Source organism: Trichosurus vulpecula, chromosome 2, assembly GCF_011100635.1.
Source record: "Trichosurus vulpecula isolate mTriVul1 chromosome 2, mTriVul1.pri, whole genome shotgun sequence".
Lineage (NCBI taxonomy): Eukaryota > Metazoa > Chordata > Mammalia > Diprotodontia > Phalangeridae > Trichosurus > Trichosurus vulpecula.
In genome coordinates this window covers 47377039-47393174 of record NC_050574.1, presented here as the reverse complement: position 1 = coordinate 47393174, position 16136 = coordinate 47377039, and the positions used below count along the sequence as shown (strand labels likewise).

General features: G+C 46.0%; 1 protein-coding gene across 1 annotated transcript in view; it reads right to left on the bottom strand.

Annotated features, from left to right (window-relative positions):
- KAZN (kazrin, periplakin interacting protein) overlaps positions 1–16136 on the bottom strand; it is a 148222-nt gene that overhangs the window by 89520 nt on the left and 42566 nt on the right. Inside the window, exon 2 of the mRNA XM_036745319.1 lies at positions 7860–8051. Coding sequence (XP_036601214.1) covers positions 7860–8051 — 192 coding nt within the window. The remainder of the gene's footprint in view (positions 1–7859; positions 8052–16136) is intronic.

Genomic DNA, 16136 nt, shown 5'->3' with positions numbered 1-16136 from the left:
ATCTTCCTGACCCCAAGCCCTAAGGCCCCACCTAGTTGTTCCTAATGAGTAGGTTAATCTTCTTAAAACATGGCTTTGCATATTGAACTCCTCTGCTCAAAAGCCTTTAATGGCTGTCAGCTGCCTGCAGAATGAAGTCCAAACTCATTAGCTTGGCATTCAAGGCCCTCCTAACTTTTTATAGCTTCAGGCAACTTAGTGTAGGAAAGGAAGCTTAGAGAGAGGTCAACCTTGTAAACAGAAGGAAATGGGCCCTGGAGGTGGAAGTCACTGGCTCAGGGTCACAGAGGTCAATAGCAACCATACTCACTTCTATAGCCTTGAAGCTTACAATGGCTTTCTGAATGGATCTTCTCAACAACTCTGTCATACAGGTGCCTTTTTACAGATGAGGAAAGTGAGGCTGGTAATTCGGGGTGCAGTCTCTACCCACTCTGCTCCAGCTGGGGCCTCCATTTCCACACCCGGCCCTCTTCCTCCTATCCTCCACTGTCTTCTGTCCTGCCATTGTGGCCGGACCCTACAATTCTCCACTGCTCACCCAGGCCTGGGCTAGTCTCCATACCTCACCTTTCTGATCACTTAAGTCTTGTTCAGCCCCTCAGGGTCCAGGTTAAATCCAGCTTCCTCCATGAAGCCCTCCTGGGATGGTGGGAAGTAGGGAGTGTCTCTTCTTGTTCCTTTTCGGATGCTGACTTTCTGTGGGCACCCTTCTAAGAGGACTCTCAGAATTGAGATCTCACTTCTTACCTGCTTCCACAACTCCACAGTAAGCTTCCCGAGGGCAGGCCTCACATCTCACACCAGTCCATGTGCTCAGCCAAGGGACAGTGTCTCACCGGCAGCGGGGATTCAACCACACTCAGAGTGGTGGTGTCTCTGTGACTGACACTGATGATAGTGACAGTGTTGCCTCAGACCAAATGTGACCTTTTAGCTTCAAGGACACTGGCAGCTCTCGGGGTAGGGGGCAGGGATGGAAGCAGGAAAGACAGAGACAGCAGGCTGGGGCAGAAAGGACTCTGGGGTTGGAGGTGGAAGATCTATATTGGAATCCTAACTTTACTTCCCAACTAACTGTGTGACCCTGGACTCTGGTCATTTCACAAGCGCATCAATTTCCTCATTTATTAAAATGAGGTTGGCCTACCCAGATTTCTGAGATCCCTCCCAGACTTGACATTCTGTGATCTAAGGTCGTTCTCCCTTCTCTCCCTTCATTCCTTCCCCCACAGCTCTGAAAAGTCTATATTTAAAGTCTGATATTCAATTCTCTGACATTTATTCCAGTTCTGACACTGTGAGTTTTAAAACCTCTTTATATGCTCTTATATCCTGTGTTCTAAAGTCCTTTCTATTTCTGATGTTCTGGGCTCCAAGGTTCTTCCTAACTCTAACATCCTGCCTAGTTCTGACCTAGTTCTTCTAGCACCCTCCCAGCTCTGACATCCTGTGTTCTAAGGGCTCTGACATTCTGTATTCTCAGGGCCCTCCCAGCTCTGACATCCTGTGTTCTAAGGGCCCTCCCAGCTCTGACATCCTGTGTTCTAAGGGTCCTCCCAGCTCTGACATTCTATGTTCTAAGGGCCCTCCCAGCTCTGATACTCTGGGTTCCAATGGCACTCTCAGCTCTGACAGCAGTGATTCTGTGCTGCCACAGTGGTCTCTGACTGCTTCCTGCTTTGTAAGTCCTCTCCCAAGGCCAGCTTATTCAAACCTCACTCACTCCCAATGTGTGTTTGCTGACACATTTGTCAACAGTGGAATGCTTAGAGGGCTTTGTTTCCTCAGTTGATGGGGACACTGACTGTTAACAGGTGTTACCCAACATCTGCTCCTGCTTCATGGTTACCTTTCTTCTAGTTTTTCTCATTCCAGGCTCATAAATTCCTATCGACGTCTAAGCCACACTCTGCCCTCATCTGTCTACAATTTATTCTCCAGGTCTGTAGGTGGGAAGAAGCAGGTGAATGTTTCTCCAGATCCCACTCATGGGGTACTGGGGCCTGGCTGGACTCCACGATGCTGATCCTAATGCAACACTGACTCTGATACAGGGCAGTACAATGATCTCTGGATTTGGATTCTGAGCACTTGGGTTCAAATCCCCCCTCTGCTCAATAGCTGTGAGCTTTCAGCAAACCACTTTATTTCTCTGGGCCTCAGTTTCTTTCATTGTAAACAGGTGGTTGGACTAGATCAATTGTCAATGAGCATTTTTAAATGGTCTCTTCCAAGTCAGGGGCCACGCACTGGACACTGGTGGTAGCACAACAAAGAAAGGAATGGTCCCTGCCGTCACAGAGCTGATGCTCTAGACAGTCCTTCTGGGGAACTCTGATTCCACAACCCACAGCAAATGTCCTCAAGCAGAGGGTACGAGCTTTCCTTCCCACCTCATATCCACCCCAGCATGACCCTCCCTGGGGCCCCAGCTGAGATCAGGTGACAAGAATACCCAACCAGTAGTCAGAAGACCTAGGTCCCAAGCTGACCCACACCAGGGATGGGTTGCTGGACAAGTGGCCTCAGCTTTTTTCTGATCTTCCATTTCATCATCTATAAAATGGAAATGATAGATAGCTAGGGGGCATAGTGGAGAGAGTGCTGGGTCTGGAGTCAGCAAGACCTGAGTTCAAATCCAGCATCAGACACTTACCAGCTATATGGTTCTGGGCAAGTCATTTAACTTGTTTGCCTCAGTTTCCTCATCTGTAAAATGGGCATCATGGCAGTGATGGGGTGCTTGTTGCTTGTGCTTGAACCCTAATTCTAACAGCCTCTGCTTGGGTGCCTGTGCCTGAACCCCAATTCCAAAACCACATCCAGTTCTAAAAACATATTCTGTCCCAGGCAGTTTCTCTCTAGCTAAAGGGCAGCGTGCCCCAGCAAAACACTTATCTATGCTCCTTCCTCAGTAGGCAGCTGTGCTGACCCCTGTGTGCTGATAATTGGCTGTGCACTGGATCATGACAATATTCACTACTTACTGACCTTACTGATATGTATCCTAGATATAGTCAAATGTATACTCTCTTACATTTATTTTGTCTAACAAGACATTTGATGAAAACCTAGTCAGCCCTGACCGATAGTTAACTTAGTGATGTTTCACAGTCAAAACCATACCTCCAGGTCACCCCACCTTGGGCTATTTCCCAGTGAACTCTGGGTAATACGCCTGTGCAGTAGATACACAAAGTGTGTGTTCCTTTAAGAACTGACCACCCCTTCACCACTCCCTAATCCCACCCCAAAACACCTAATTGACATGTTTCCCCCCCAAAACCTTTTATAAAAACTTCCCCTGCACCCCTGAAAGGTTGCAGGTTCCCTAAGAATTCTTGCCACTGTAAGGCATAATAAAGCTTTGCCACCTAGACTTAAAAAATGCTTGAGAACATGAATTCATTCCAGACAGCCCAGACCCTCTCCAGTACTTGGGTCCTTGAGGGGCACTCCCCCTCAACCGGGAACTCCAGTCCTGGGAACTTTAGTTTTGGGATTCTGAAATCCCTGGGTTTTTCCCCCTCAACAGCAGCACCTACCTCCAAAGGTTGTGAGAATCAAATGAGATGATAATTGTAAAGTACTGAGCACAGTGAATGGCGCATAGCAGGTGCTATAAAAAATGCTAGGGGCTATGATTGTTATTTATCATCATCGTCATCATCATCATCAAGATGGCGAGTGGGAAGTGTTTTGAGGGTTTGGGAAAATGCCAATTATAATAATTATTATCAACTACGACGACTCTCCTACACCTGTTTTTGTCACTGGTTTTATTACATGACCTTAGATTAGTCATTCAATTTCATCTAGTCCAATCTACTTATTCTTACAGTTGGGGAAACTGAGACCCAGATAGGTCATATATGCTCAAAGACTAAGGGCCTTAAAGTAGCATTGGAAGATGGCTAGTCCAACCCCCTCATTTTAGAGTCCTCATTTGATAAATGGAGGGGTTTTTTTTTGGGGGGGGGGGAGGAATTCTCTGTGATTTCATACATGTTGGGAACTCCTGGTGTGGAAACTCCCTCCCCTGCTATAGATCCTCAATCCCTCTGCATCTGTTGGTCCTAGGAAGTTGTCAAGAGCACTGAGGAGTTAAGTGATTTGCCCAGGGCCATACAGCCAGAGTGTATTAAGGCCAGAATTTGAAGCCCTCTATCCACTAAGTCTTGTTTTCTCTCCTCAACAGGTAAAAGGAATAATAGCTACTTTACAGATTTGTTATGATGGGGGTAAAGAATCTTTATATGGCTTTGACAACTATCAATTTAAAAAAAAACAACAACTTGTGATTTCATCACTGTAGAGAGAAAAGATAATATCATGGTGACTATTACTACATTCAGAACCTGATGTCTTACATATGATCCCCAGACATTGGTTTTCTGGAGAGCCCAAGGGCAAAGTAATATACTTTTCTGTGCCAAGATTTCTCCGTTTATATAAGAGGGAAGACTGTGATCCTGCTTAAGTTGGGGCTAGAAGACCTGAGATCAACTCCTGACTTTGCTCCTTCCTACTTGTATGACCTTAGATAAGTAACTTTACCTCTCTGGGCCTCAGTTTCCCTACTTATAAAATTCGGGGGTTGGACTAGGTGGCCTCTAAGGTCCCTTTCGGCTCTGGCTCTGAGTGCATGGCATCTCTGAACCTCAGTTTCTCTATCTGTAAAAAGAAGACTAGATCGCCTTTAAGCTCCTTTCCAAATCTCAACTGATGGTTCTATGCTCTACAGTTTCTTTGGAGAGAAGTTTAAAGGATGAATAAGTAAGACTTGTAAAGAACTTAGGATGTGATTTAATTATTATCTGCTTGGTGTTGGCTAAAGCCATCTAGCCTCTTAATCCTCACCTACAGGGCCAACCCCACCCTAGAGTCTAAGGCCAGCCCAGTCCTTAGAGGGGAATTCTGGGAGCCTCGGGTCACTCTTAGCTCAGCTGGTGTATATGACTATGATGACACAGTCAATGTGGTAATGCCACTGGAATCTTTTCTGGGCTTAGAGCAGGAGACCTCAAGACCCTTGATTGAATCACTTCAATTCCCAGGAGCCTCCGTCACCGGTCACATAGAAAGTGCATTGTAGACTTGAAAGCGCTTTACAAGCTGGAGGTGCCAGATTAAGGCAGCTTCAATAACGGTCCTGTTCTGGTTTTGTAGCTGAGTTTTGGTGGTTGGTTTTGCTCTGGTTTTGTGGCTGGGCCTCAGTAACCAGACTCTTATGGTGTTCTCTGTGACCCCGCCCCCACCTGACTTGGTTTTCCTCTGCCCCACCCCCCAGGCCTAAGTCCCTTCCTGGATATCTGAGCTCTTCTGGGAAAGGGCCAACCTTCTTCCTTCCCATCCTATCAAAGAGTAGAAAATCCTGTCCTTGCCCCTCAATCCCTGGGGCTGGGTCCTTGTTCCCTGCTGTTAGTGGAACTGAACTGATGCCAGACATCCTGTCTGCTGACAGGCAAAAAGGTAAAATTGAAATAGCAGTGGGCTTAAGGGCAAGGGTCCTGGGTTTGAATCCCGACTCACAGACTTAGTAATTGTGTGATCTTGGATCTCTCTGAGCCATCAGCTTCATGGAATCCAATATCACACAGATCTGGGAGACACTCCAAAGGCCATATAGTCTAGCACCACACCTTCCTTCAATTTATAGATGAGGAAACTGAGGCAAGAGAGATGAAGTGACTTGTCTGAGGTCAAACAGCTCTAGTAACTATCAGGGTCAGGATTTGAACCCAGGATTCCGGCCTCCTAATGAACTGCTCTTTCCCTCATACCCCTTCGAGTTCTTGTGAAAGCCACAGTCTCAGGGTGGTCAAGTAACTTAGTCGAGGTCAAAGAGGTACTAAGGCAGAACCAGAATTTGATCCCAGGTCCCTTTAGACCTGGTGCTCTGTTAGGACACCACATGGTGCCCTCAGGGTGACCCTCTATAATCCTTTAGTGTGATCCCCTGATATCAGGATTTGGGCTAGGCTTTATAACTACGCTGGAGAGCACCCGGTGTGTTTAGGCGAGAGCAGGCTAGTTACCTTCTGCCTCTTTTCCCATTCCCTTCCTTTCCAGGAAGAGCCCAGGGAACAAGGGCTTTCTCCTCTTCCCAGCTCCATAGGGCATGCTGGTACAGACCCCGGAGGCAGAGAACGGGGCTGAGGGTTCTTTCTGAGGTTAATTCCATGGAGAGGTTTTGTGGTCTCTGGAATCAATGCTGGGAAAGGTTGTGAAAACAGCTCTTGGCTGATGCCTGCCTCAGCCCCTACACTCTGGAGGCTCACAGAGCTCAAGGAACAGAGCCTGCTAGCTCACCCCACCCAGCGCCAGCCAGCATTTCCCCTGTGGGAGAGTCTCTGGGGCTCTGCTCAGACTAGTCTTGAGTGTTTCCAGCAAGGGACGCCTTCCCTGCTTGTTGGTGGAGACTATCCTAGAGCTAAGGGGAGGCTGAAACTACAAAGAGGCCCAGCAAGGATCTGCATAGGATTGTGGAGAAAAAGCATTTGTAGTTGGGCAGGGCAATGGGCCTTTTTAACACTTCTCAAGCAGGGATAAAATCAGCAGATGATGCAGAGGTAGGAGGGATAACTAACACGTGGGGTGGCAGTCTCACTAGGCTAGAATGAGAGGCTGACTGTAAAACAATGAAATTGAATAGGAATAAATGAAAAGTCCTAAGCTTGGGCCCAAATAATCAATAGTATAAGTACAACACAGGAGAAGACTTGGTTGGATAATAGATCATGTGAAAAAGACTTGAGGGAACGGGGTATGGGTGAAGACACTAGATTACAAGCTCAATACAAGCCAAAGGTGAGATAGAGCAGTCCAAAAAAAGTCACATGACTGTCGATGGCATCAAGTCCCAATATGGAAAGAAATGGACATGACTGGCTTATTTTTCTGGGTCTTGCTCAGATTACATATCTAGATGACCACATCCACTTCTGAGCCCCATACTTAGAAAGGATATTGATATATTGCATTTTTCCCCAAAAATGGCTGATGAGAGTGACAACAAAATAACTGAAAAAACTTGCCAAGCAAAGAACAGCTCAAGAATCTTGGGATGACGGACAGTGGATTCCAACGGGACAGCAGGGGTCAAGCCCCTGAGAGGGACTCATAGGCTGGGACAGGGAGGGGAAAAGGAGGGAAGTCAGACGAAAACACAGTGGAGAGAGGAGGTGACATCTTGTAATATGGATGCCAAGGTGAGGCTGCTGCTAGGGTGAAGGAAAAGGGCAAGGAAGGCCGAGGCAAGAGCCTACTCTGATGTACCATCTAGTTAGCAATTTTAACTAGTTAGTTGTGATAATGGTAATGGTAATGACAGCACAATGTCTGGCACACAGTAAGTGCTTAATAAATGCTTGATCCATGAGCTCTGTGGTTATATCAGTGAAACAGTGCAAATGCTTTCAGAGCCTGTGGGACAAAGGCTCATTGCCCTACCTTAGTCTGAGCTCTAGTGCATTAATACTCAAGTAGGCCTACTCCTTGAGAAAGAGGGGATAACATAAAATATATCCCTGCAACTGCCCAGACTTCAAAGCCAGATGAGACCCCACGTCCTGCTCCTTGGAGGGCGGGAGGGATCCTTGCAGTCATGCAAGTTCAAGCTACAGCATACCATTCTACCCTACTCTGCCTCGGAGCCCTTCTTAGGACCCCTAGCCTCTCCCAGACATTCTCTGGTCAGAGCAACATGCCTTGTCCGTGCCATCTCCCATCATGGCCCTGAAATTCCTGTCCGTCCGTCTCCTTCCTTCAGGGCTGCCCAGAGGGGTGGACGACGGAAGGGTTCACCGAGGGAGGGGACCCAGTCCTCAAAGGGGCACCCAGTGTGTGACACTCACCCAGGAGGGCTTCTTTGGCTCTGGCTAGCTCCTGCTCCTTCTGGGCCAGCTGGACTTTGAGCTCGGTGGCTGAGAGAATCTCCGTGGACTTGCTTCCGTGAGACTCTTCTAGGTCCTTTGTGAGCATTTCCTTCATCTGCCGGAGGAGATGAACCTCGTCTTGCAGCTGGGATACCTCTTCTCGGAGTAGCACTGGAGGAAAGGAGAACAATGCAAGGAAGTGACTAACCGTCTCGATCTCCCTCTCTTTTCCCTTTGCATTGGGGCAAGATGGGATAGGTATATATAAGACCTTCAGACCGTCCAAGCTTCTCTCAGAAAGAGAAAAAGCATTTGGATATTCCCAGCGGCCATTTACCCAGAATCCTTCCTCATGTTAGCAGGGGGAATACCACCTCAGTGAATGCACCTACCAGGAGGCTCCTGTTAACTGAGTCATGGGATATTTGAATGGCTGTCATAAATAATAAAAATAGTAAAAATAGCTGACATTTCTAGAGAATTTCAAAACTACAAAGGCGTCATTTTACTCGATGCTTACAAATGTCCTGGAAAGTAGGTGCCTTCATCAGCATTTTGTAGATGAGGAAACAGGAGACCAGCAAGTAATAATTCATTATAATGACTAATAATGACAACAACAAGCATTTATATAATGCTTGAGGGTTTGAAAAGTGCAATGCCTTGATTTCACATATAACCCATATCAGGTTGTTTGCTGTCTCAGGAGAGGGAGAGAAGAGGGAGGAATAGAATTTGGAACTCAAAACTTAAAAAAATGCTTAAAAATGTTTAACGTGTAATGGGGAAAATAAATATTATTAATAGATAACATTAAAATTTATAATGATATCACTATATAACATATTAATAATGTATCATAATATATAACATATTAATACATAATACTAAATATCATTCAAAAGATATTTGCAAAGCAAAAAGAAAGAAAAGTGAAATATTATCTTATTAGATTCTCACAGCAACCCTGGAAGGTAGGTGCTATTATTATCCACATATTATAGATGAGAAGCTGAGGCAGACAGAGGTTAAGTGACTTGCCCAGGGTCACTCAGGGCGTATCTGAAGCAGGGCTTGACCTCGGATTTTCCTGAGCCATCTAGCTGCCTCCCTGGGTAGTGGACGAAGCCCTAGACTTGGAATCAGGAAGGCGTGGGTTAAAATTTCACCTTAGACACTAGCTGACACTGGACAAACCATGTCTGCGTGTTTCAGTCTCCTCATTTATAAAAAGAGGGAGCTGGACCTGCCAGCCTCTTGGGTCCTTTCCAACTCTGTGTGATCCTATAGACTGGGATTTGTCAGAAACGTCTGAGGCAGGAGTCAAAGCCAGGCCTTCCTGACTTCAAAGCCGAGCTGCTTCTCATTCACTCCTAGGCTCCGAAGGTCAAAGCTGGAAGGGACCTTAGACATCTTCTACCTCAGTCCCCTCTCTAACGGATGAGCCGGAGCCCAGAGATGGCACCAAATCGGACCTTGGTTAATCCTGGGTCACTGAGAACTGAGCCCACGGAGCCAGTCCTGTTTGTACCAGACAGCCTCCCTTCAACCTTGCTCTTCCCTTCTCCCTTGACTCAGGGAGATTTCTGTGGAGCTCACCCTCATCCACCCATCCATCTATCCATTCATCCCTCCACATTTGTTCATTTGTCACACACCTACTCTGCACCAGGCACTGTGTTAAGCCCTGGGCAAAACAAAGACAAAAATGAAACAATTCCTGCCTTTAAGGGGCTGACATCCAACTGTGAGGAACACACACACAAACACACACACGCACACACACACACACACACGCACGCACGCATGCACGCACGCATGCACGCACGCACACACACCCCCCTCAATTTCTGTAGGGAGAGCAGCAGCAACTGGGGAGACGGCGACTGGCCTCTTTTAAGAGGGGACACTTAAGCTGAGCCTCCGTTGAAGGAAGCTAAAGATTCTAAGTCAGGTGAGCAGCTAGGTGGTGCAGCAGACAGTGTTGAGTCTAGAGTCAAGAGATGAGTTCAAATCTGGCCTCAGACTCTAGCTGTGTCAACCTGGGCAAGTCACTTCACCCAGTTTGCCTCAGTTTCCTCATCTGTATGAGCTGGAGAAGGAAATGGCAAACCACTCCAGTATCTTTGCCAAGAAAACCCCAAATGGAGTCACAAAGAATTGGACCAAGACTGAAAAACGACTAAACAACAAAGGATTCTAAGAGTCAGAGACGAGGAAGGAGCCCTCTCTAGGCACGTGGGCAGCCACACTCAGCTGTTCCAGTTTACCCAAGTGGAAATAACATCTTCCTGGCCTGAGGAGAAAGCTCAGTCCCTCATCACACTCGCTGAATTGACAATGCTTACGATTCTCTTCCCTCTGCAATATGGAGCTAAGGGAACACCATCCTCTTATTCTTCCTGAAAGCCATATTAAACATGTAGGGGACAGGGCTGAACTTTTTTTTGCCTAAATCCATGACTTCTAAACTGGAGGAAGAAGGAAGCAGCACATTAGGTAGAATGGACCCTGGAGTTAATGGATGAGATAAAATTCAGCTTTACGACTTTTCTTATCATATAGTAGAAAAAGAGCTGGTGCTGAAGAACCCAGAGGAACTGGGTTCAAATCGTACCTTTGGTTCTGACTACCTGGATGAGCCGAGTCACTTACATTTTCTGGGCCTGTTTCTTCTACTATAAAAGGAGGATTGAATCGGACAGCCTTTGAAGGCCTCTCCAGCCGCAGTGCCACGATCCCATGACTCGCAGTAAATGACCTTACACAAATCACTTGTGTTCCCCAAACCATAGTTTCTTCATCTCTAAATGAGAAGGGGGGTAGATGACCTCTATGGTCCCTTTCTAGCTCAAAATAATAGGATCTTTATCTTTTCCCTGTTAATGGGTTTTTGGAAGAACTTTGAAACTGTCACAAATAGCTTTGGTGAGCTAAGTATCGTACAAAAAGAATCTATGCAATTTATCTCACACACACTCCCTCAGAAAAATGTCAGGAGAGAGGATTCTGAAGATAGGGCAAGGGGAAATGGGCATTTATATAGTGCCTACTATGTACCAGGCACTTTACAAATGTTATCTCATTTGATTCTCACACTAACCCTGCAAATAGGTGCTGTTACGATCCCCATTTTACAGTTGGGAAAATTGAGGCAGACAGAGGTTAGTGACTTGCCCAGGGTCACACAGTTAAGTGTCTGTGAATGGATTTGAACTCAGAATGTCCTGACTCCAGGCCCAGCCCTCATTCTACTGTGGTACCCAGCTGCCTGTCAGACCACAGGAACAAAGGATCAGATTCTGCTAAACCAGTCTGGGGAGCTCTCAAACCCCTAACCCACAGTGATTTTAAACAAAGGCCACAGGATTGGCAACGAGGAACCGTTTCTCCCTCAGTGCAACTGAAGAGAGATGGCAAGAAGGAATGGCTTTGTTTAGTTGGTGAAGGAGCAGCACAGAGTAGTACTGAGTAGAGAGAAGTTGGATGAAGCAGAGCTGGGTGTGAATCCTGGCTTTGCCACCTTACATGTGGACACTGGTCAAGTGATTTAATCTCTATGCCTCAGTTTCCTCGTCTGTCAAGGTGAAGGAGGTCTGGTTAGATAACCTCTAAGGTCTTCCAGATCCATATCAATTATGTGACTTGGAGTCAGAGGACCTGAATTCAAATTCTAACACTGCTACTTTTCACTTGTGTGATCTTAGGCAAAGCCAGGAACTGCTCTGGGCCTCAGCTTCTTCATTTGTAAAATGAGAGGGGTTCTCAGGCCCCTCCCAGCTGTAATGTTCTGTATTTGAAGGTTCTTTCTCCTCTGACATTGTCTGTTCTAAGGACTCTCCCAGATTTAATATTCTGTGTTCTAAGGGCCTTCCCAGCTCTGACATTCTGTGTTCTAAGGCCCCTCCCAGTCCTGACATCCTGTGTTCTAAGGGCCTTCCCAGCTCTGACATCCTGTGTTCTAAGGGCCCTCCCAGCTCTGACATCCTGTGTTCTAAGGGCCCTCCCAGCTCTCACATTTTTCGTTTTCTGGGCCATCTCACCTGTAATACTTTGTATGTGAAGGTTCCTTCTGCTCTAACATACTCTCAGGCTCTTTACAACTCTGATGTTCCAAGTTCTAAAATCTCTCTCAGCTCTGACATTTTATGCTCCAAAGTCCCTTTCAGCTCACACATTCTGTGTTCTGAGGTTCTCATTCAACAAGTCAAAAGTTGAACAGACACTCAAGTCCAGATCTGCTCACCTGAATAATGGCAGTGGGTCCACAGCCTGGCTTGGGGGGTGGGGGAAGCCACTGTCCTCTGACCAGCTCATGTGGAATAATCAGTTCAGGGCTGGGCTTAGGGTTACCTTTGTATAATTTCTTAGGAAAGGGTTGGCCCAGGCAAATTAGCCCTGGAAACCTAAGATCCCTCAGGGGAAAAGGAGTGGATGCATGCATGTCTCTCTCTGTCTCTCTCTCATAGTCTCATTCTCTGTGTGTGTGTGTGTGTGTGTCTCTCTCTCTCTGTCTCTGACTCTCTCTCAGGAGGGAAAGGAAAAAGAAGGGAAGAAGGGAACCATGCTAACTTTAAAGAACTAACTCTTTTAATCAGTTTATGAATGATATATGTTTCGAATGGGCAAGTTGTAACTGTTTAGTCATCAAAACTGGCCCTTGGAAGAGCCTTCTCTCCCTGAAAGATGAGGATGAAAGGGACCTTAGAGGTGGAGCAAACATGGTTAGCTTACCATAGATTTAGAGCAGGAAGGGACCTCACAAATCCAGCCAAATGCCTTCATTTTATAAACAAGGGAACTGAGGCCCATGGAGGTTAAATGACTTACCCAAGATCACTCAGATAGTGTCAGAGCTAGGACTCAAACCTAACTCCCGATTCTGCACCCAATGCCTTTTCCACTGTACCAGCTTCTGAGAGGTGGCAATAGCAGAAATACATAGGACGTCTGTCTGGGGAGGATGGGGGTGGGAGTGTGTGAATGGGGAACTGGGAAGACTTGGGTTCAAGTCCTGCCCCTGACAACACATAACTGGCTGTGTGTGGCCCTGGGCAAGTTACTTATTTTTCAGCAAACTCTCTAAGAGAAGGTACTGATCTACAAAGGTATGTGTTTCCTGAACCAAGAAAATCCCACATCTGGACTGCACAGAGCCCAGGGTTGTGTACTTGGACCATACCAACAGCAGCCTCTGGCTTGGCAGGAGCACACAATGCAAGATTGGGACTGTTGGACCCTCAAAAGATGAAGTGGGCCCTCCTCGCCTCTTCTCTCATACACAATTTTCCCTTTGCTTCCATAATCCAAGGGCCTGTGACTTTTAAAAGGGCACTCACTGCTCTCCTCACTCCCAAAACACTCAAACAATCTGCCTTAATAAGAAAGGAGAGACGAGAGGAAAAGAGAAAGAAATGACTTCACATTTCTAGAGTGCTTTAAGATTAACTCACAAAGCAATTTCCTCACATCTACCTTGGAATGCACTCATACATTATTACTGTCTTCACAGATGAGGAGACCAAGACTCATAGAAAGCAAGCAACTTAACCTATGACACACAGAGGGCAAGAAGCAGATTTGGAACCTATGTTCCCCAACATCCAGGTTTCTCCTAACACCACTGATTGGTTTAGTAAAGAGGCAAAGGCAAGAGAAGTCACAGAACAGTGAGGTTCCCTACCCCTCCCACAACAATCACGTCATCTCAGAGGTTGATGGAGATAGCCAGGGAAGAAAAAGAGGACAAGGCCCCACGCAAAATCTAAAGGCAGAATTCCAGAAACAAAGATCTTTCCTAAGGAAAGAGCTAGTCTCACTGTGGCCTTTTAAGATGCTCTAGAACTGAGTAGTCAGTCCAGCATTCCATCCACTGCTGGGAGGCTGGAGGGGTTTGAAACCCTCTGAGCCAGCTCAAATTGTTAACCTTCCAGCATGTGCATTTCAGTGACCATTTTATTGCTTTGTGGATTGTCTAGACTGAAGAAAATGATGGAGCAAATGTTAATGGTAAAGGTTAAACTTAAAAAGTATACATGTTTTTTTTTTCCCAGTGAAGTGGTTGTTAAACATTTCTCAGCACATCCTTGGTTATATGACTTGGGCTGGTAGTAATCTGCAAGGTAGCTTCCAACTTCTCTTTAACCCACAGAGTCAAGTTGTTGCTTCTGGCATGGTTTCTATCCAATTGCATTTTCATCTAGGCCTCCTTGAGCAACATTTCAGAGCAGACAGTTTATTCTAGAGGCCTCCCCTATTAACCTTACCGTGTGCTCCTGCCCCTTCTGGCCAATCTTCTATTTAAGTCACCCACTCTGGGCCCAGAACCCCAAATTATCCCTCCCTCAAATCTACTCTATTGTATCAAAATCTCCCACTGCCCCCTTCCCAAGATATTTGTCAGAAAGAAGACTGTATTGCAAGATTTTTGCTAAAGCCCTAGTGACTAATAACAGCTGCTTCCCTACTTCTCTTCACTGGTATAGCCAATTTCCAGTGTAGAAACTCCCTCCTGCCACTCATGCAGTTTGGCAATGCATCTGTAACAAAATCTGAGAGATCTTTTTAAGAGTTGCGTAGGAACACTGAGAATTTAAGTGATTTGCCCACGGTCACACATCTAGTCTGAAAGAATGAATGAAAAAGCATTTATTACATGCTTGCCATGTGCCAAGTACTGTACTAAGTGTTCACCATAGAAATTCCAGAGCAAAGTACGTATCAAAAGCAGAATCTGAACCTGAGTCTTCCTGGCTTCTATCTACTAAACAAAGCTTCATCTGACTAACAGATTAATATACTTATATTTTAACAGAAGACTCCTTGGGAAATTTTCTTAAGCCAAAGGAATGAATCACCAATGGTAAAAGTTCCTGCTCTATGTCCAGTAGGTAAGGGAGATGGGTTCTGTTTTTATTTTTGCAATGATTAAAAGGCTAGAATCACAACACGGAGGGTACTCCTCTATCTCTTCATGAGGATAACTCTGATGTTAAGGGCAAAAGAAGCCAGGACCTTCCCTATCAACCTGCAAATATGAGAGGGAAGAAGAGAACAAGACTGGGCCGGCCCCCACCCACCCCCCCACTTGAGAAATGTTTGTTTTTCCTTTATGGCGCCAAGGCCGTTGTCCTTGGTTACTGAGAGCGATAGTTGTTTTCTGCCTGGCTTACCTATTAAGTGTACCTGACATCCCAGCCCCTCCCCGCCCCAAAACAAAAAAAGGGGGGAGGTGCCACCAGGTGTGGTGATCCTAGGAGCTGAGTTTCAGAAGAGGCAGAAAAACCACTTCTATAGAGAAAAGTTCCAAAGAGCTTAACTGAAACTGAACCAGCTGAGAGACTGATAATGCTCTTAAGGTCTTTGGGGACCAGAGTCCTTTGCTCAGAGGCAAGAAATTAGAGGGTGAGGGTTTATGGAGAGAGTTCTAGACTAGGGGTTGGATGAGCCAGCTTCTGTTACTGGCTCTGCCACCAATTTACTGGATGACCTTAGGCAAGTCACTTTACCTCTATGGGCCTCAATTTCTTCATCTATAAAATGAGGTGATCGGGCTAGTTATTCTCTAGGGTCCCTCACAGCTCTTGACATTTCATGCTTTATGTTCTAAGTCCTTCCCAGCTCCTATGTTCTGTGTCCTAAGAATGGTGGACATTCTCTGTTCCCTGTTCTTTCCCAGCACAGACATTGTGTTCTAAGGTGTCATCCAACTCTAATATTCTCTATTCTAATGTTCCCATCTCTGACATTCTGTGTTCTAAGAGCCCATCCAACTCCAACTTTCTCTCTTTTAAAAGTCCTGCCAGCTCTGACATATTAGGCTCTAAGGCCTGACATTGTGTTCCAAGGGCCCTCCCATCTATTACATTTCATGTTCTAAGGACTCTCCCAGCTCTTACATTCTAGGTTCTAAGAATTCTCCCAGCCCTGACATTCTATGTTGTAAGGCCTCTCCCAGTTCTTACATTCCAAGTTCTAAGGACCCTCCCAGCTCTGGCATTCTAAATTCTAAGGGGCTTCCCAGCTCCGACATTCTAGGTGCTAAGGAGCTTTCATATTTCAGGTTCTAAGGGCCCTTCTATCTTTGACACTCTCTGTTCTAAGGGCCCTCCCAGCTCTGACATTGTAAGTTCTATGATTCCTGGCCCTAGACTCAAAGAAACATAATCATGATAACAAAACAAAAACAAAAATGCCTCCCAAGCACCCTCTCAAGCTCTCTAACTGGGTAACTATCTCAGTGGGAATAAGCAGAAA